Source organism: Emys orbicularis, chromosome 4, assembly GCF_028017835.1.
Source record: "Emys orbicularis isolate rEmyOrb1 chromosome 4, rEmyOrb1.hap1, whole genome shotgun sequence".
Classification (NCBI taxonomy): Eukaryota; Metazoa; Chordata; order Testudines; family Emydidae; genus Emys; species Emys orbicularis.
Window position 1 is genome coordinate 155,480,512 of NC_088686.1, and position 21,351 is coordinate 155,501,862.

At 56.9% G+C, this 21,351-nt stretch overlaps 1 protein-coding gene across 1 annotated transcript; it reads right to left on the minus strand.

Annotated features, from left to right (window-relative positions):
- Window positions 1-1,028: 1,028 nt before the first annotated feature.
- On the minus strand, window positions 1,029-20,824 carry LOC135877340 (integrin alpha-X-like). The gene is made up of 30 exons (XM_065402768.1): window positions 20,782-20,824; window positions 18,104-18,218; window positions 17,859-17,962; window positions 17,374-17,438; window positions 15,666-15,780; window positions 15,102-15,232; window positions 14,698-14,843; window positions 14,154-14,307; window positions 11,782-11,932; window positions 11,333-11,406; window positions 10,831-10,960; window positions 10,524-10,672; window positions 9,456-9,596; window positions 8,941-9,147; window positions 8,620-8,750; window positions 8,164-8,321; window positions 7,501-7,655; window positions 7,224-7,355; window positions 5,737-5,810; window positions 5,420-5,561; window positions 4,957-5,070; window positions 3,538-3,617; window positions 3,296-3,379; window positions 2,970-3,048; window positions 2,614-2,721; window positions 2,290-2,373; window positions 2,001-2,114; window positions 1,687-1,779; window positions 1,323-1,433; window positions 1,029-1,130 (listed from the first exon to the last, which is right to left on the minus strand). Exons 1-30 carry the CDS (start codon window positions 20,816-20,818, stop codon window positions 1,029-1,031), a joined length of 3,480 nt encoding a protein of 1,159 aa, XP_065258840.1. The 5' UTR covers window positions 20,819-20,824.
- Window positions 20,825-21,351: the final 527 nt, after the last annotated feature.

Genomic DNA, 21,351 nt, shown 5'->3' on the forward strand with positions numbered 1-21,351 from the left:
GTCCTGGGGTGAGAGCAGTGAGGTTAGGGAAGATGAAGACCTTGACTGCTTGGTAAAGGGCCCTGGGGTGGAACCGAGAGAAGAGGGCAGGTCTGGGTTCCCCTGCTGGGGGGTACTGCCAGGGGCAGCCAGCTAGCAGGCTATCTGGGTCACGGCAGGAGGGACGGGGTCAGGGCAGCGGGTGTGACGACAGGTGAGTGTGGTTTCTCTGGAGAGATTTGGAAAGTATCCTACCCCGGCAGAGGAACCCGCTTAGTGAGCTGGGTGGAGGGGCAAGTCATGAAGAGGTAGCAGCCAGCGAGAGAGGGGCTGCGGGCTGAGAGTGCCAGAGAGTAACAGGACGCAACCATTGGAAGGGGCATCAGCCGGGCAGAGGTAATCCCCAGCGTGGCCACGAGGAGGCACCGTCGAGCGGCAAGCAGAGCACCCAGTGACAATAAGTTGTGCAAGTGATTTCATCCCCTCGCGTGGCCTGGAACCACACCACATCCCCCTTTCCCGCCCACAAACGCACCCGCTGTATTTGGGGACGGTTTGAAACGACCTGAGAGCTCAGGCAAGGCAGGCGAATGACTCCGAGAGCTTGGCTTTATTAGACGTTACCCAGTAGCACCTCGAGGCCCTGACTTAGACAGGGACCCTGAGATCAAGGCGCCCCTTTACTCTGGGAGCGCCATCTTCACAGTGAGAGTCAAGCCATGCGCCAAACAGCTCCCAGTATAAATAGAAAATGGCAGGATAATTATCCCATTACAAGTGGGGAAATTGAGGTGGAGAGAGACTCAGCCCCTCCTGCTCTAATGCACTAGACCCCACTCTCCTCCCACTGCTGGGAGAGAACCCAGGAGTCCTGGCTCCGGCCCCCCTGTTCTAACCCACTAGACCCCACTCTCCTCCCACTGCTGGAAAGCACCCAGGAGTCCTGGCTCTCAGCCCCCCATGGATGCTCTGAAGGGATGTTCCAAGTCCAGCTTGTCGCGTTGGTGTGTGGATCTGGAGCAGCCCATGGGGAGGGGATGTAGGCGGGGCTATTGTTTGGGGGCGTCGGGGGGAGGGGAGGCATCGCTCTGGGCTGGCTCGGCCCCATCACCCTCCAACCTCTGCTTGTACTGGCGCTTGAAGAAGCCGAACTGGAAGGAGACAGAGGAGAGAGATGGTGAGAACCAGCCAGACAGGAACAGCTGGTGCGGGGGATGGGGATGGGGTGTGGGAGCCCCCCAAAGTAAATTCCCTCTCCCCTCTCCCACCAGCTGGGAGAGCCACAGGCCCCGCCCCCAGGGTGATGGGCAGTGGGGGAGGGGTCCAAGCCCTGCCCCCCTCACCTTGTAGAGGGCTGCGGTGATGAGAGCCAGCAGGACCAGGCCCCCCACACTGCTGCCCACGATGATGGGCAGGTAGTTATAGACCTCGGAGCGCTCCACCACCGTCTGCACCTGGGGGAGAGGAGCTGTGAGATGGAGATCCAGGAGTCCTAGCACCCAGCCACCCCCATTGTATCCACTCGATCTCACTTCCCACCAGAGCCAGGGAGAGAACACAAGAGTCCTGACACCATCCACCCCCCCCTCTTCTAACCCACTGGACCCCACTCTCCCTGCAGAGCAGGGACAGGACCCAGGTGTCCTGGCTCCCAGCTCTAACCACTAGCTGATGCTCTCTCTATCCCAGGCGCAGTCACTCTGGTACCTGGCGCTGGACGAATCCCTCCTTCTGGGTGTATTTCTTCTCCTCGTATTCAATCCGGGCCTCGCTCACCAGACTCACTTTCTGCTGCTGAGTCTGGAACAGAGACATTCACCGTCCCTGACTGGAAATGATACAAACCAGCCCAGAGTATCGTCCCAGGGGGACCCAGAGCAATTTACAGGCTGTTCGCACAGGGGCAATCCCTTGCCCAGCACTGAGATGCAGCCACATCTGGGGAGGGGAACAGGAGTTGTTCACTCAGGGGGCAGGGATATCCCTCATCTGGTGCTGGGAGGCAGAGGCAGCTCTCATACCTTGGAGACCCACTGGAAGCTGACGTTCCCTTTGATCATGAACTCCAGCGGCTGCTGCATTTCCAGGGAGGCGATTCTGCACCGGATCTTCTTACAGGTGGCCACAGAGCAGTCCTGGGGGCGGAAGGATATTGCCGGGTGAGGCAGGGGGCATGCGGGGCTCAGCATGGCCATGAGGGTCTGGGTCTGTCTATAGCAGGGGTCCTTCCTCCAGCCCAGCCCCCCACTCACTGTCTGTGATAGTGCAGAGGGGAAGGGGCTGCTGGGACCAGCACCAGCCTGTACTCACCAGCAGGGGGCGCTCACTCATCTGCTTCACAAAGTCCTTTGAACCGGGCGTTTCAGCCTCACTGGTGCACTGAGCCAGCTGGGGCTGGGGAGGGAGAGAGACACGGTGTTAACGGGGGAGGGAAGGGGACACGGGGCCTTTCCCCTCTAGGGGGCATCAGCTACAATCCGGCCCTAGGACAGGGGACTGTCTGGTTTAGGGGGTGGGAACATGGTGTGTTTCCCCTGTAAACAGCCTGTCCCAGCAGGGGGCGCTGTAGGGCAGAGCAGGTGTCACTGGGCCCATCTCACACATACACACACAAGGGCAGGGAGAGGCAGGTACCTTGGAGGGGACGACCTCAGAGGCGTCCCACACCCGGACCCCGCTCAGCTCCACGGGGAACTGGAACGTGACTGAGATGGGGACGCTTCGCTGCCGCAGGTTCTTGACCTGAAAGAAACAGACTCACCATAGGGCACTGCAGGAAGAGAACCCAGGAGCTCTGATCACCAGATTCCGCTCTGACCCTCAGACCCCACTCCCCTGCCAGAGCTGGGGATAGAACCCAGGAATCCTGGCTCCTTGCCCACCCCCACCCCCACCCTTCCGTGCTTTAATCCACTTGATCCCATTCAACCAGTTCCACTCCCTCCCTCTTCCCCCATCTCCCCCCTCACACTCTGTGCCGCCAGCCTCACCTCGTACCGATGTGTCACTGGCACACTTGTCCCTTCCTCCTTGGAGGAGAAGTTGACGTACTTGGTCGACTCCTCGAGGCTGGGCGAGGAAAAGGATGGAAGGAACAAGAGAGGCGGGAGTGTGATAGATGGGGCTGGAGAGTGGTGGTGGGGTGTCATGTCCAGAAGGGGGCGTTGTGCTACAGGGAAGGGCTCAGTAGGGGGCGCTCTCCCCTTGTAATCAGTGCTGGCACCTATGACCCTGTGCGGCACTAGGAGATGCTGTGCTGCAGGGAACAGGGGGCCCAGCAGGGGGCGCTCTCCCATCTGTCTCCGCACTGACCTACCTGGTGAGGATGATGAAGATGCCGTACTTGACTGGCAGCTCCGCCCGGTGAATCATGCGCTCGGTGGTGGGGCCACCATTGTCACTGCGGGGAGGGGAGGGCAAAGGAGAGAGATGTGAGGAGACACAGGCAGATAACTGTGCAGGGAGACTGCACCATAGGCCTCTGCCCTGTCCTGCTCCGTGCACTGCCCCCTCCCACTGCCCCCACCCCACCCCCTGGCCCTGCACAGCCCCCTTCACCTGCTGGCCTTGGCCGTGATCTGCAGCTTGTCCCCCAGGTCGGCCTCAGAGGAGACGTCGAAGGTGGCGATGAAGACGGCCTGGAAAACACAGGGGGTGAAAGTCAGGGCCTGGGGAACTGCCAGAGACTGCGGGGGCGGGGCAGGCACAGGGGATCAGGGGGACTGTTGTATGAACTTAGATGGAATAAATGGGCCCAGAGAAGCAAAGGTGTTAACATGACCCTGTCCCTGCCCAACATTAAACAGCATTAGTCCAGTTTGGGGTTTGGTATCCAGAGACCTCAGCCGGCTTCGTGCCATGGCAACACCCCATTCACCATCCTTTTATTACAGACACAGAAGAAATCAGCTAAGGCCTTTGCAATGTAACGTGTTCAATGAGGCTTTTATCCTCCCCCCTCCCCCCTGTGCCTGTCGCTGGAGAGAGCGTTTTATCCTCCCCCCATTGTCTGACCGGCTCTGGACGCAATAACTGGCCGCTGGGGGAGGAGAGGAGGTTAGTGGAGGGGCTGGAGCCGGCCTGGGCGCTGTGGTTAAAGTCCAGCCCCGGTTTCCAGGGGACAACCAGGCAAAGGCACAAGTGGGGAGAGCAAAGAGCAGCACAGAGAGAAAATGCAGCTTCTGCTGCGGCTGCTGCCTCTCGCTGGCAGCCTCCCCGCTGGAGAGACCCCGGATCAGCCGCGCCGAGAGCTGGCAAGCGGTACCAGCCTCGGGCTGGTGCGGGCGCTGGATTTAGCCGCCGTCTTGGGTGCAGGCTCACAGCAGCGGGCACAACACACAGGCTTGGCCGGCTCAGCCAGATGCTCCTTAGACCGAGGGGAGTGGGAAGAGAAGAAATACGGCGGGGAAGGGAAGGAGCCCATGGGACAGGGGTGGGGAGACAAAGTCTCCCGTCCCAGGTGGTGTCTGGATCTCACTGGGGGCAGGGGCAGGTGGGTCCCTCTCCCTGGCCCTGGCACGGTCAGGTCAGGACATCTCTCAGGATCAGGATGACGAAGGCCCAGTGGTGTCACGCTGGGTCCGAGGGGACGGGTGCAGCGGCAGCCATGACAATGACGCTGGCGCCTTCCCCTTTCCTTGTCTTTTACTGAGCCACGGTCGCGCCCCCCGCCCCCGAGTCGCTTCTTTTAAGGACCCCAAAGGGGGGAGGGAACAGCCCCTCCCCTCGTTATTTTCTCCCCCAGTGAGGCCTGATTTCCAATCCCACAAGTCTGGCCCTTGGTTTCCAGCCCCGGCAGGGCCTGACCCCAGCCCCGGAGTGACCTCAGGGCTCTGTTTGCACTGACTCGCCGGGCTCTCCGGGCGCTTTCCCCAGCACATCTCTTGTCACGGGCTGGGCTGACCCCAGGGAACTGCCCCTCTCTGCCCCCAGCTGGGCTCACATCTGGGGAGTTCACAGGCCAGGGCCCGTCCCTACCTCGGCCCCGCTCCAGAAGATGGGGTGGTTGATGTGGCAGGTGCTGTTCCTCTGAGTCTGCTCCTTGGAGCCCACGGCCGAGCTGCACCTAATGGCCATGGCCCTCCTGTTGGACTGAGCACAGGGGACCAGCCAGTGAGAGATGCAGCCCACAGCACCCCCTACTGAGCCACTCCCCTGCTCCCTGCAGCACAGAGCCCCCTGCCGAGCCCCCGCCTGCCCCCTGCAGCACAGCACCCCCTGCTGAGCCCCCTGCCTGCCCCCTGCAGCACAGCGCCCCCTGATGAGCCCCCTGCCTGTCCCTCTGCAGCACAGCGCCCCTCTGACAAGCCCCTGGCCTGCTCCCTGTAGCACAGCACCCCCTACTGAGCCCCTGCCTGCTTTCTGCACCAGCTGATCTCTCACATCCATCCCCTGTGTCCTGCCCCCCATGTCTGCAGTTCCTGGGGGGACTGGGTGGTACCTGGAGCAGCAGGACCCGGCGGTAGGACAGCGCGGCCGGGTAGAAGAACTGCACTGTGGTGCTGTAGGAATTCTCCCCGTGGTTCTGGATGGAGATGGTGGTGTTGAGTTCGGGGGTGACCCCCACCACCAGGGTGCTCAAGCTAAGGGGGAGAGAAAGGGGTGAGCTTCCTCAGAGCAGTGCCCTGACAGCTCTGTGAGCTTCCTATAATGGTGCGCACTGAGAAGCCATATGAAAATATGGCATGATATGAGGCCTCATGGAGTAAACGGGCCCCACCATAGAGTGTGGGGGAGGAGGCAGAGGGGGTGACTTACCCTGAGAAATTGAAGGAAATTTGTAGTTCATCAGTGCAGACTTTGTCACTGCCGCAGTCCTTCTCAAACGGGAGCTAGGGAGAGATCCAGGAAGGGGGGGGGGGAGGAAGAAATCAGGGAGCAGGATGGGTGAGAGGGAATTGGAGCAAAACTCAGTCAACATTGTCACTCACCCTACAACCTTAATTGTCACCACCACTACCAGTACAGTCTGAACTAACACCGTCACCATGAACACACCCGCAATAACCACCCCCAACACTGTCCTTGGCACCACTGCATTCTCAGCCTCAACCACCACAAGCCCCAATACTGATTTGACAGTGTCACCAGCAATGTAGCTGCACCAACCTCTGCCAACACTGAACCACACGACCAACTCTGTCATCACCACAACAGCCAATAAAGTGTTAACCAACACTGTTACCAGCATCATAACCACTACCATCTTAGCCAACACTGTAAGCAACACTGTTACAATCTCATCAACCACCACTAAAAAAGTAGCCTGAAACAACACTGATACCAAACAATGCAGACATTGCAATCACAACTGATGCTGTCAGCAACACCTCTATAGTCTCAACCACAACCACAATTAGTATCAACACAATCTGAACCAACATTGTCACAATAACTCACCCACTCTACTTAAGACTACACTTCCGCCAACATTACAGTCTAAACCGCAACCACCTACCAGTACAGTCCTAACAGTGTAACTTACAACACAGCCACAACATCCTCAATCAACACTCACCAACATCACTACAATCTCCCCACCACCTAGGGCCGGAGCTTCCATTTAAGCGACCTAGGCGGTCGCCTAGGATGACAGGATTTGGGGGGGCGGCATTTTGCCGCCCTTGGCGGCAATTCGGCAGCGGGGGGTCCTTCCGCGCTCAGGGTCTTTGGCGGCAATTCTGTGGCGGGTCCTTCACTCGCTCCGGGACCCGCCGCCGAAGTGCCCCGAAGACCGGGAGCGCGGAAGGACCCCCCCGCCACAGAATTGCCGACGACGACCAGGAGCGCAGAAGGACCCCCGCCTAGGGCACCAAAAACCCTGGCGCCGCTCCTGCCACCACCACAAATACATTCTGTACCAACATCAGCATCAACAAGATAGCCACTACAACCCTGCCTCACACAGTCACCAAGATCAGTATAGTCTGAACCAGCAATGTCAACAACAACAAAACCACTATAACCTCACCTCACACTGCCATCACAACCACTACAGTCTAGTTTAAACCAATGTTACCAACACAATCACTACAACCTCAGCCGACAACCTCACCAAGATCACCACTGTCTGAATCAACAATGTTATCAACAACTCAACCTCTAAAACCTCAAACACTCACCCACACCACAACCTCACTCATTAACACCAAGCATTGATACAGTTTGCGCAGGCACTGTAACCAAAAGCACACACACTAAAACCTCTGCAGACAGTCACCATTGCCTGGCCCCGGAGGCCTTACCAAGCCTGCAGACACCAGCGCGGAGTCCTCACTCAGGATGGGTCTGAGACGGCCGGCAGCAGCGATGGGCTCCCCCGTCAGGGTGTAGTTGAGGCGCAGGGTGATGGGGGTCAGTGTGTCTTCAGGGCAGAGCTGGGGAGACAGAGAGACACGTAGGAACCCATGAGCAAAGGTGGGATCTATAGAGAGTTTGTTATCTGGCTGATTTGGGAGCAAGGGGCAGGGTTGGAGGGGCAGACACAGCAGGAGGGGAAGGAGTTAGGACCCCAGCACTCACAGGTAACTTTATCTGATACGTCTCACATTTCTTCTCAATGCCGAGCCGCAGCTCCCTGCTCAGGACGGGGCCGGTGGAGTCAAAGGCGCCTCGGATCTTCGTCCGCCCGGGGTCCAGGGCCAGGCTGTAATGGATGGTGCTGGAGATCCCATTGCCTACCACAGAGGAGAAATGAGGGTCAGAGGCGTGAGAGCAGGATCGTTAATGGGATACGGAACATGGGGCCTTTCCCCTCTAGGGGGGCACCAGCTCTAATCTGGCCCCAGGGCTGGGACTGGCTGGCTCAGGAGGTGGGAATGGAATGCGAGGCTTTCCCCTCTACGGGGCACCACCTCCAATCCAGCCATAGGGCAGAGGGACTGGCTGGCTCAGGAGGTGGAAATGGATTATGTTTTTTCCCCCTCTACGGGGCCACTGGCTCCAATCCAGTTCCAGAATGGGGCACTGGCTGGCTCAAGGGGGTGGGGAATGAGACATGGGTCCTTTCCCCCCAGAGGGCGCTGGTTCCAATCCAACCCCAGGGCAGGGGACTGACTGGATCAAGGGGGTGGGGAATGAGACATGGGGCCTTTCCCCCCAGAGGGCGCTGGTTCCAATCCAACCCCAGGGCAAGGGACTGACTGGCTCGGGGGGTAGGGGAGCGGGGGGTGGGTTTGGTCTGACCTAGGCTGTCCATGGTGCTCTTAGTGACGGTGAAGCAGACATTTGCCGTGCTGGCCTTCGTGTTGAGCTGCTCCTGCCCCTGGCAGTCGAAGGCCGAGGTGGGGATCGTGGGGGGCTGGAAGCTGATGGAGACCCCGACTCTGAGCACTGGCCGGGACCTGCCATGGGAGGAACAGAACCATCACCCAGCTGCTCCCTGCAATGGGGCCAGGCCCCCTTCCCCCCCAGAGCCTCCCACCCAGCCTGGATGTGCTCACAGCACCCCAGGGAGATTGGTTATGGACACACAGCTCTGCTGGAGGAGATGCTGGGGGGCAGAGAAGGGAGCAGCAGAGCTGTCATTGTGCCATTCTCCAGCAGGGGGCAGCAGTGACACACACATGCTCCCAAACCCCCATGTACTGTCGCTGTCTGTGATTGCCATGTGGAGCAGTGTAATGACAGAGAGTAACTCACCTCAGCAGCAGGATCTGCCCTTGTGCCCCCACCGCGATGTCTGGCAGTCCGTCCCTCGTCAGGTCTGTCCCGCCACTGATGGCCTGGCCGAAGTAGTGCAGCCTGCTGGGAAACAGCGACCCCTCGATGCGCTGTGGGGCAGAGAGAGCAGTGAGGGATGGGAAAGGGGCAGCTGTACTGTATAATAGGCACTAGGGGGCAGCAGAGGGTGAGGGATGGGAAAGTAGCTGCTACAGGCTAATAGGCACTAGGGGACCGTGGGGCCCCATGATGTCTCTTTCAGGATCTGTGGTGACCCCTCCGCGCAGGAGCTGGGCTCACCTGTCTGTACTGGGGACTGAGGCCTCCCTTTCCCCCATGGAAGATGTACAAGGCCCCACGATTGCTGTTCTCCATGGGGGCCCCGATGACCACGTCCGTCTGTCCGTCCCCGCTGATGTCCCCGATTTCGGACATGCTGGCCCCGAAGCGCCCGAACGCCTGCCCCGTCTGTCCTTGCAGTGTCTCGGTGCAGATCAGTGTCATCCTCTGCAGGCCCCATCCAAAGAGACACATGGGAAAAGGATCAGCACTGACTGTCAGCAGAGAGTGCCCCCTACTGACCCCCTTTCCCTCTCTCTGCAGCACAGCGCCCCTTGGTGCCACTCTGGGGCATTGGGGCCAGCACTGACTGGCAGGGAAGAGCGTCCCCTATTGATCCCCTCACCGTACTCCCTGGAGCACCACACCTGCTACTACCATGCTAATTGTCCCAGCATCACAACCCCATGGCAGTCCAGGCAAAGAACCACCCCCCAGGCCATCCATCTTCCCTCTGGCTCCATCCTCTTTCTTACCGGCCAGTTAATCAGGCAGTTATAGACCCGTCCTCCATTCAGAGGTGTATAGTACATGGGGGCTCCAATTAGAACCAGGTCCGTGTTCCCATCTCTGTCGAGGTCCACAGCGCACAGTGTACCCCCAAAATACGAGCCAATCTGGAGAGGCAGATAAGTAACCCATTCAATTTAGTCACTTCCTCCTTCTTCTCCCACTGGGACCCTTCTCACCCTATGGGGATAAGGATTCAGTCCCAATACTCTATCCATCCTTAGACTCACCCTCCCGCTGCACAGCACGTGGCGCTATCGCTGGAAGTGTTCCTGAATATATAGGCAGTTAGATCTTGGAGAGATGCTGAATGCTAGTTGTGGTGCAGTTCTTTTTAGAGGTTGTGCTAGCACGAGAAAAGTTTATTCACTGACTGAGCCACAGTTATAAATTCTTTTCAGCTGGAATGTATAGGCAGTTGGAGCTTAGAGAAATTCACTTTGTTAGTGTAGTGTGATCCTTTCCAGACACTGTTAATATCACTAGCAACGTTTTTTCCTTGCCTGAGTCTCTCTGGCCCAGATCCACAAAAGGACTTATGTGCCTAACCCCCAGACTTAGGTGCCATTATGATCCACAAAACCTCTACATGGCTGCTGCTAACCCCTATAGGTGCCTAACCTGACTCGGTGCCTAAATTTTTTGCAGTAGAATTTCCTTATGTTGCTGCCTCAAGGGCAGGCCATGTGCATGGCTGTCTTACTCTAAGCAGCCAGTTGCCCATTTCACACAGGGGACAGGGAGTGGGGGGAGGTGGATGGGGCAGGGGTCCTGGGGGGGCTGTCAGGGAACAGGGGGGGTTGGATGGGTCAGGAGTCCCCGGGGGGCGGATAGGGGGTGGGGGCCAGGCCACGGCCCCCTCCCCTAACCGGCCCTCCATACAATTTCCAAAACCCGATGCGGCCCTCAGGCCAAAAAGTTTGCCCGCCCCTGATCCAAACACAAATATTACACAATGTCAAAATCTTACAGGCTTCCTCCAGCCTTCTCGCTCTCACACCCACACTCCATATTACCAGTAACGCTCCCCATACCTGTTCTCCCAACACCTCCGATCTAGGTGTCCATTCCCCGCCCTTGGTATCTCGGCTGAACAGGACGACTTTGCCGGCGTGTTGGTAGCGAGGGGCCCCGACCACGTAGCTGCTCTGCCCATTGGCTGTGATGACCTGAGACGAATAACCTCAAAGGAAGAGAGGGACGTGGGGAGGTGAGATGGGAAACAGCCATACAACAGTGCTGCACAGAACTTTCCCAGAACTGAGATGCAGCCACCTCTGGGGTGGGATGGGGGGGGGGCTGTTTAAATAGGTGAGGGAAGCTCGGTGGGTTTGTTCTTACCGAGGTAAGCATCATTCATGTCAGTGGAGGTTCTGGATACATTGATGAAGCTCGGCTTCCCGCTGCTCCCGTACAGGTATATCCCACCGGACCAGTCATAGGCTCCCACCGCTCCCAGCACAGGCCCGTCCTAAATCGACATGCAGGGCAAAGGGAACTGATTACAGGAAACAGACAGTGCAGAATGTATTTACTAGACAAGGCCAGAGTCTGCAGCACAGCGCCCCCTAGCATCGTGCTGGGACACTGGGGTCAGTGCTGATGGCCATGGGAGTGAGCACCCCCTACTGGGCCCCTACTGGCCCCCGCTGCACATAGAGCCCCCTAGTGCCCACCCTGAGTGGGAGGGGAGGGTGCCCCCACACTGCTCCCACAGCACTCTGGGCTAGAGTTGTCTCCCCTGCAAACGCTAAGCCAACCAGCTCCTTCTTAGCTTGAAAGCGCTGTCAGGGCCCCAGCGCATGGCAGCGTGGGTCACGCCCTGGGGCCAGGCATCACTCACAGGAGACAGCAGGGAGCTGAATCCTTCCTGAGACATCTCCAGCTGGAAGGAGCTGCCGCTCTGGGACTGGGTGCCTGGGAGAAGAGACAAACAGACAGATATAGGAGAGACCCTCATAGACAGTAAAGGCCCCGTGTCCCATTCCCTGAGCCAGCCCTTCTCCCCACCTTGAGACTGGATTGGATCCAGCGCCCCCTAGAGAGAAGTCCCTGTATCCTATTCTTCAACCCCTTGAGCCAGCCAGTCCCCTGCCCGGTGGCCCCCGGATGAGAAAGGCATTCGGGGGATATATGGAGATAGATCAGTAGATAGATGTTGGATGGGGAAAGAGAGAATATTTGGGGCCTATTTGAGCTCTGGATTCCCAGCTGCTCCCAGTCCCATCTCTGCCTTGAAAACCCATTTCTAGAGCCCTGGGGCCAGTGTGGCTCCTCCCCCGGCTCTGGTACCTTCGATGGCGAAGATCTTCTCCTGCAGCTGGCTCTGGATGCCCTGGAGGGCGTCAAAATTGTCCACCCGGAAGACGTGCTCGTTGCTGGGCTGAGAGGCGATCTCCTGGAGCTCCTGTTGGGCAGCAGCGCTGGAGAAGGCATCGCCGACCTTCACGGAGTAGAGGGAGGTACAGGGGACACCAGGGCATGAGCGTCAGTCACAGCCGAGAGCCCTGGACCAACATCCACCCATCCCGAGCCCTGCTGGACCCTAGAGAGGCACGGCTCAGCCAGCGCCATGTGCTGCTCTGGTGAGTGGGGGTTGGGGAGCCGCTGGAGCAGGTTGGCACAAGTGTCACTGTGACGTGAGGAGAGGGGCCCTCGTGCCTGGAGTTATGGAGCCTGCCTCATTTCAGCACCGAGTTGTGTCGGTTGTATCAGCAGCGGGGCACAGGGGTTTTCTTGCCATGGGGATTGTCAGCACTCTGGGGCCCTGCATGACTCAATCTCCAGGGTGTAGTGAGGGGTGAGTGCTGCAATGTCTCTGGGGGACACCTCAGGGCAAGGAGTGAAGGGCTGGGACCACCGCGCTGGTCTGGGTGGGTTGTGTGCAGTCGGTTCAGCGGTGGAGTCAGGCACCTCCTGGTCGCTGGGCCCCACAGAAGCCACAGACAAAGGTCGAACAAGATCCAGTGGCTGGAAGTGGAATTTACACCCATTCAGACTGGAAAGAAGGTGCCAGGTTTAACCATGATGGGAATTAACCATTGGAGCAGCTCACCACGGGCCGCGGTGGATTCTCCATCTCTGGCAATTTTTATCTCAAGACTGGCTGGTTTTCTGAAAGATCGGCTCTGGTTCCAACAGGGATTATTTGGGGCAGTTCTCTGGCCCGTGCTACACGGGAGCTCAGACTAGATCATCGCAAAAGTCCCTCCTGGCCTGGGAATCTATGACTCTAAACCCGAGTTTTGCCTTGGCAAAGGGAAGGTGAGGGGCCTGGCCCCCTAGTGCTCATGTGCTCTGCGCCCAGCGCTCTGTAGCATCTGTAAGGGCCTGTGCATGTTCCTGGTGTGCTGGGGCATTGTTCAAAAAGGGCAGAGTTAAGGTTGTGAAGGTGTTTGCCTTAACTGTGTATTTCATGGATTTCAGAGGCCTAAGTGCAGCCGCTCTCCACGTTCAGGAAGGGCAGGAAGCAGCACTGGGAAAACTTAACTCTGCACTAAGGAAGTTAATGGAATAACCCAGCTTCCATTGTTCACGCTCAGTTCCATCGTTCAGGAGACACAATTACATTTTTCTTTACTGTCTTTCATCAGCCGTCTGTTTAATCAATGCTGATTCCCTTGACCATACCTCTTACGCAAATTCAGAGCATTCATGTGGCTTTTAGAGCCCTTTCAAATGTGGCTCTTCACCTGGAAATTTTGATCTCAGGGCAAAAAAATCCAAAAGGAGACACTGCAGAATGACAGGAACATTAGCCAGTAGCAGGGATCAAACCCTCAGGGCACGGGACCAATTCAGGGTGAATGGCAACCCGCTGTCACCTTGAGCCACATAAATACCCTCTTGCTTCAAAAGAGCCCTAGATCTTGATGCTTATTTCAATCTCTTTGGCTCAGCAGTTTGACATGTGACATCCAGTGTCTGAGGCCACGTCTACCCTACCCGCTCGATCGGCGGGTAGTAATCGATCTATCGGGGATCGATTTATCGCGTCTAGTGTAGACGCGATAAATTGATCCCCGATCACTCTGCCATCGACTCCGGACCTCCAGCTCCGCAAGCGGCGGAAGCAGAGTCGACAGGGGAGCGGCGGCCGTTGATCCCGCGCCGCGAGGATGCAAAGTAAGTAATTTTAAATCAATCTAAGATATCTCAGATCGATCCCCCCCCAGTGTAGACCAGTCCTAAGATTAACAATCTGTCGAATATGTCTTCCCCAGAGGGGCAGTGGGTGCCGTGCACTAGCAGAGATAAACATCAAGTGACTGAGATCAGTTTGGGGAAGTTCAGAGCCACTTTTGGGATTCAGGTGTGTGCAAAAGAGAACTGGTGATTTTGCTGTTTAACTGGGGGGCTGTATCTCAGGAACCCCTTGTTCAAGTGACCCTAAATTTGGACCACTAATCCTAACCTGAGTCCCCATGAGGCATAACACATTTCAAAAACAATCTGAGTCAGCATGTGGACCTTAGGGCAGACAGAAAACCTGACCTGTAACTTGAAAGCTCTGCTCAACCTGAACCACAGAGGAGCTCCAGCTCTCCTATAATGTCACATGTTCACCCAGTTACAACCCAGGGGGTCAGTTCTTCTCCCTTATCTCATGGGAACCTGGACATGGGCTCAGATTGATATTAGTTCTCCGCACAGTCGCAGCTCACCCCGATGGCGTAGCGGATGATTCCAGCTCTCTCAGCCTCAGGTATGACCTCTGGATAAGAAAGTGGGTCTCCAGTTTTCTCCCCATCTGTGATCACAATGAGAATCTTGGTGGCATCATCCCGAGCTCCGTTCCAAGAGGTGAACAGCTCCCGCCTGGAAAAGGGGTGGGTGGGGAATGCATGGGAGGGTTATTGATACGTAACAACACCTAGCGCTCGTCCACTGCTTTGGCATTGCAGATCTCAAAGTCCTTTACAAAGGAGGTCAGTGTCAGGATCCCCACTTTACTGATGGGGAAACTGAGGCACAGGGAGGGGACCGTGACTTGCTTAAAGTCACAGAGCAACAGAGGGTCAGAGCTGGCAATAGAACTCTTGAGTCCCGTCTCCAAGTCCCCTCTCCCCCCGCTTCAACCTACTAGTCCCCAGTCCCTTCCCACAGCTGGGGATAGAACCCAGGAGTCCTGAGTCCCTATCCCTTAGCTTGTATGTCCTTGCAGCCCATTCCCTGTGGAATCAGCATGGGGAGGAGGGCAATACCTACACCACTTTCTGGATTGCAGTGGCTGTGTACGTCGCCCCCTGGAGCTGCCAGACCGACCTGAGGAGGCGATCGGGGTCGCGACTCTTTCTGTACTGTAAGAAGTTGAAGTGTTCTCTAAATCTGTACGAGTACTGCATGAGAGTGAACTGCAGGAGACAGGGGAGAAGAGAGAAAAACAACCCCAGGGGTGGAGGGTAAGAAAAGCAGGAATCAGACTCAGTTAAGGTCTGGGGCAGGCGGTCAGGATGTAATTGGTTCTGCAGGAATTTTTTCCTGGTTTTGGATGCAAAATCTAGTGCTGCTCCCTGCAGCACAGCACCCCCTAGCGCCGCACTGGGGCATTGGGGTCAGCACTGACTGCGAGGGGCAGGGTAAGTAGTCAGGGTTCAGCCTCTGCCCGTTACCTGCGCGTCAGCGCTGCGGAAACGCTTCATGATCTCAGAGAGAAACGTCTTCATCTTTTCAAAGTCCATAGATGCGATACTGCCCGAGCCGTCGATGAGGAGCGCTATGTCTGTGGCACGTTTGGGGCACTCTGACAGGGACAGGAAAGAAATACGTCCGACTCCTGACTCAACTCCACAAATATGGAGAAAACCCAGTAGAAAGAGCTAGACCAGACCATTGGGTCCATCTAACCTGGTATCCTGCCCCCTCCCTGCAACCCCGGATCAGACCAATCGGCCCCTCTGTTGCAATATCATCCCATCCCTGCCATTGAGGGGTCCTGAGTGAAGAGCATGACATGCACTGGGATGAAAAAAATATACCCCCCTGCCTCGCTGAGCTGTGACAGAACCCAGGAGTCCTGACCTCCAGCTCCTACTGACATCCTGAATCAAACCAATGAGCCCACCTAGCCTGGTATTCCAACCCATATCAGACCCATTGACCCAGCTAGACCCATCTCCCCTCCACTTCCCCGTGACCCCTGAGTGCAGGTTCCTGCCCATGGGGCTGCCCCTCACCTGCCAGGGTGTCCGGGATGCGCCGGAGCTGCCGGAGGCTCTGGTCCAGGAGGAAGCAGTAGCCATTGACGTACATGTTCTCCCCACAGGCCCGGTGCACTGTGGGGCCGCACACCTGGGGCACGAGAGAGGGACGGGGTCAGTAGGCGATGAGAACCCTGGGGTGAAGCAGAGAGCCCAGGGCCTGCTCCCCCACATGGATATGCAGAGAAAGGCCCTGCCAGGGCAGGGGACCCCCTTGGGGCAGACAGGACCCCAGGACCCAGCACTTGGACTCCCAGAGAGGAGACAGGGGAGCGACATGGGGACATCACCTGGTTCCCACACTCCCTGCTATGGCAGCGTCCAGTCACTGTTGCCATGTCAACATCACCCAGCAGGTTGCCACTCTCTCTGTTATGTCTGTGCATTGTCATTATCCTCCCTGTGATGTCATTGTGCAGTTATTGTTACCACAGTGATGTCACCAGTCTACCACCCTCCCTGCTATTTCATTGCACTGTCTGGTCACCCCCATTCCTCCAGAACATCGTCACAGTCATGGTAGTTGTGGTGATGTCACTTGCTTACTGTCGCCCTCACAACACCATCGCAAGTCATTCTAGTGGCACCTGGCTACCACCACCTTACACAACGTCCTAGGCCATTCACCCCATGCCATGGCAACAACATCCCATTCATCTCCATCAGAATGCTGCTGTGACCACGTTACCCCTCTGTTTGCAGCCCTCCCCTGGCTCCCTCTTCTGTATCACATCAAACACGAGCTTCTGGTCTTCCCTTTCTAGGCCCTTATCAGCCTCTCCCACCCCCGACCTATCATCTCTCAGTCTGCGTTGAGATGTCAAGGCATGTCTCTGATCGTCCCCTCATGCCGGCCTCCACCGCCCAATTGTTATGTTTTCCAACCAGCCCCTTTGTGCTGTCTCTAGCGCCACCCCTCACACTTGGGATGAGCTCCCTGGAAACAGCCACAAAACTACCGCCTTGTCTCCTGCACAACCCTCCTTCAAGCTCTCCTTTGCCGTGAGGCCTACAACGAAACTTAACAACAATGAGGCTGCTGGTGCGCTGAGACCACTGCCGATCACAGCAACCAATATTGTCTCATTGTTTCCTTGTTCTCCTCCCATCTGTCTGCTTGTATCTAGCTTTTGTCACGTCTTAAACTTAGTTTGTAAGCCCCCCTTGGATCGTGTTGTTGTTCTGTGTTTGTACAGCACCTAGGACAAAGGGGTCCTAGTCCATGACTGGGGCTCTTGGGCACTACCATAATACACCCAATAAATAATATTTTGAAAATGCACAGTTCCAGTCAGCGTGACCTCCCCCGCTTACCATCCCCACCATGACATCACCACACAGTTGCTCTAGCTGTGGTGACCTCACCCATTCCTGCAATATCAATCCATCCTCCCTCCAAATGTCGCCCAGTTATCAACCTCCCTGTGACAGCGCACAGGCGTTCACATCCTGCGGTCACATCTTCCTTTGTGATGGTAGCTCCCCAGGTGCTCAGGCGGCTGTGATGTCACCAGGTTATCACCCACTCTATGACATCACCACGCTGACAATCTATCTCACAAACATTGTTGCGGGGAGGACCAGTCTGGAATTCTGGGCAAATGACTGAACTTAATTCTGGGTGATACCCTGGTATAAACAAGCCACTCCAGAACCCCCCAACCCCTCTGGATGTGGTACCCACCAGGAGATTGGAGTCTCGGGCAGCCAGTGACAATCCGAGGGACATGTTCACTGCATCCGGGGGCCCTGAGAGGAGAGACACACCAGCAGCAGGTTGAGAAATCTTGTGGCTGGATATGTTTAGCCCATCATTTCTCTGAGTCATTCCCCACCCCCCGCCCCCACATGGCTCTTCTGACTCAATCTCCTTCCCAGATAGGTGGCGGAGGAGAGGAAGTCATTGCACATACCCCTGCAATTGAATGGAAATGGAACCCAGGAGTCCTGATTCCCAGCCCCCATTGTTCTAACCCACTAGACCCCACTTCCTTCCCGGAGCTCGACACAGAACAAATTCTGATTTCGAGCCTCCCCCCACAACACCTCTCTAAACCACTAGACCCCACTCCACTCCCAGAAACTGGAATAGAACCCAGGAGTCCTGGCTCCAAGTCCCCTCCCCCCACAGCCTGCCCCACTGGACCCCATAGCAGAGGGTGGCCCTACTCTGAATGGGGATCTCCTGGCAGCGTCTGGAGCCGGGGTCGCACTTGTAGACTTTGCCGGTTTCATTCACTTCTCCCGTCTGTAGTGGGGCCCCGACGAGCAGCCTGTGTGGGAGAGAGAAGAGAGGGGCTCAGGGGCGCCCCATCATCCCTGGGGGGGGGCCCAGGCAGGGCAGCCCAGCCAGACAGGCCCCTCAGGGGTGGGCAGAAGTCATGTAGGGCCTTGAGCCCATGTTCGGCCCTTACCCCCCGGCTCCGGCACTCCCGAACTGCACCACGCTCTGCCCAAACCCCACTGCTGCCTCCTTGAAGGTGATGGGTACCTCCACGTCCACGCTGAATCCACGGCTTGGTGCCAGCACTGCAGGGGTTAAACACCCATCCATTAGAGCTTCCCCTATGCAAAGTGGGGCCAGTGGTGGGGGCTCAGGCACCAGCCCCTCCAGGCTGTGGGACTGGCTCCCAGCCTCCTCTGCTCCAACCCACCAAAGCCCACTCACCTCCCAGATTAGTGGATGGAACCCAGGAGTCCTGACTCCCAGCCCCTCCCCTGCACCCTGCTCTAACATCTCTTTGCTCTGTGTTTGTACAGCTCCTAGCACAGTGGGGTGCTGGTCCCTGGCTGAGCCCTACAGGAATATGTAGAATTGGAGTCCGGGTATCTGTGTGTCTGTCTGTGGCATAATGCGCTTTGAACGTCACATCTGATCACGTCCAAAATTTCAGGGAATGTTTCAGGTCACAAGGGGGCAGAGCCCTGTGGGTTTGGGGAAAACCAGAAAACTGGAAGGAGGGAAATGGGGGACACACAGACCCCCTGGCATCTGGTTAGCAGAGCCTGCAGCTTAGGCCAGCTCGGTCTAGAACACCTTCCGCCATCCCTCATCCCGGCATCGCATGTGACACCCTGAACAACCGATCAACCGAGAATGGTGTGAGAGAAGGCGGCATGGGGGGGGGGGGGAGGAGAGAAGGGGGCAATGGGGATGCACACTTGATCCTGGCATGGGGGTGGAGATGGGGAAATGGAGCCCCCAGAACCCTTGGCAGGTGGGGGAGATTGGGGTCCTCTTCTATGGGGGAAGGGGAGCGGGAAAGAGATTATGGGGGATTGGTGAACACAGGGGAGAAAGGGAATAATGGGCATACAGAGCCCCTGGCAGGGGGTGGAGGGCTTCAGGGGGCTCCCACAAGAGAGGGGGCTGGGAGAATGTGAGGAGCCCCCAGAAAGTTCAATGAGCTCGGCCAAAGTGTGAGGCCTTCTGGTAAGTAACCTTGACAACCCACAAAACCCCTTCCCCTCCCAGAGCCAGGGGAAGAACCCAGGAGTCCTGACGCCCACCCCACCCCCCTCCCACTCTCCTTCACTAGCCCCCACTGCTTTCCTATCGCTGGAGGTAGAACCCAGGAGTCCGGGGGGTGGGTTGGCAAGACTTTCCAGAGGAAGGAAGTGTGTGTGGTGTGGTGTGTGTGTGTGCTCACAGGGAGTGTCCCAAGCTGCTCTGTCTCCAGGCGGGGCCCTCAGCAGGCATATTTCCCCCCACATACAAACACATGCTAAAAAACAAAATAGGGGGCCCCCTGAGGATGACCAGACAGCAAGTGTGAAAAATCGGGACAGGGGGTGGGTGGTAATAGGATCCTATATAAAAACAAGACCCAAAAATTGGGACTGTCCCTATAAAATCGGGACATCTGGTCACCCTAGGCCCCCTTGAGCTGCTCGGAGCTCTAAGCAATTGTTCCGTCTTCTGCCTAGTGCTGACTCTGCTGGTACCAGACTGGCACCCCCACGCCTACAAGGCTCTGCAAAGCAATTGGGAAACAACTCCTCCTCTGGTGCAACCCACTTGGGAGGGGCACCAGTCAGGCGCTGCAGAGGCTGGGGAAGGGGAACCAGGGGAGGTGGTGCTGGGCTCTTGGATTCTACCCCCAGCTCTGGGAGGGGAGAGAGGTCCGCTGGTTAGAGCGGGGGTGGGGCTGGGAATCAGGACTCCTGGGTTCTATCCCCAGGCAAGTGCAGGGGGTAAGTTACAATTACTTTCCTCCACCCTAGAAAGCACAGCTGTGATGCCACCACCGCTCTGAGGAAGTGGGTGGCCCAAGGGAGTTGCGTGGGGTGTGTCGGGACAGGGTGTGTGTGGGGGGGAAGTGACTTGGACAAATGCGTCTCTGACCAAAAGTCTAGAGGGGTGGGGGATGGGAGAGCCAGGACCATTGTCTGTATTAGAGAACTCAAATTGGGAAACTTGGAGAGAGACACTCCTTTCTAAAGGGAGTGTGGGGTCTGGTGGGTTTGAGCCAGTGGGGTTGGGAATCAGGACTCCTGGGTTCTCGCCCCAGCCCTGGGAGGGGAGTGGGCTCTGGTGGGTTGGAGCAGGTGGGGCTGGGAGACAGGAGTTCAGTGTGAGAGGTCTGTTAAGCTAAGTCAGTGCCAATCCACCCCCAACTAACCCTGTTACCCTTTTCCCCACCCAAATCCCCCAAGCCAGACCCCCTACAGATCCTTGATGGGTCCCCCTGGATATCCCCTCCAGCCACTCCTGGAAATTTCTGGGTGAGATCAGCATCTCTGCACAGCCTGCACTGGAGCAGTTGGGCAGACGGGGTCTCTCGGGAAGTGCTCTGACCCCACTGCTGGGGGTCCTGGGCAAAGCTACCCACCCAAACCTGCTGCCAGAAGGGTTCAGGCTCGGTGGGGGAGGAACACCTGCTCTGCACTGCACCCTCCGCTCAGTCCTAACGAAAGAACCCAGGAGTCCTGACTCCCAGCCCCTCCCTGCTCTTACCCACCAGACCCCACTCCTCTCTCAGAGCCCGGGTCAGGACCAAGGTGTCCTGACAGTCCAGCTGCTCCCATCCCCCTGCTGGAGATATACACACTGGGCATCTTGCATGGGGGACTACTGCTGGCCAGTACTTACCTGTGCACAGGTAGATGAGCAGAGGCAGGGGGTCCATCCTGGGCTGGGTGAAGGAGGGCAGCGTAGGGTGCAGGAAGCCTGTGCCAGGAGGTGTGAGATTTGAAGGCGCCGCCTGCAGCGTAAGCAGCAGAGTGCCAGAGTAAAGAGAAGTGCAATCAGTGTCATGTGAAGGGAGGGTGAGACCAGCCCTGGGGAGGGGACTGGACTGGACTCAGGGGAGATGCAGGGAGAAGTCAAAGAAAGAAGGGAAGAAAACTAAACTGAATTAGACAGATGGACAGACAGACACATCAACAGCTGCACTGACATAGGTGGACATACGGTAGAACCTCGGCATTACCAACACCAGAGATACAAACTGACAAGTTATCGATACATCTAATTTGGCACCGGAAGTGCAATCAGGCAGCAGAGACCAAAAAAACAACAACAACAAAAACACTACAGTACAGTGTTAAACGTAAACTACTCAAAAATAAAGGGAGAGTTTAAAAAAAGATTTGACAAGGTAAGGAAACTGTTTCTTTGCTTGTTTCATTTAATTTAAGATGGTTAAAAGCAGCATTTTTC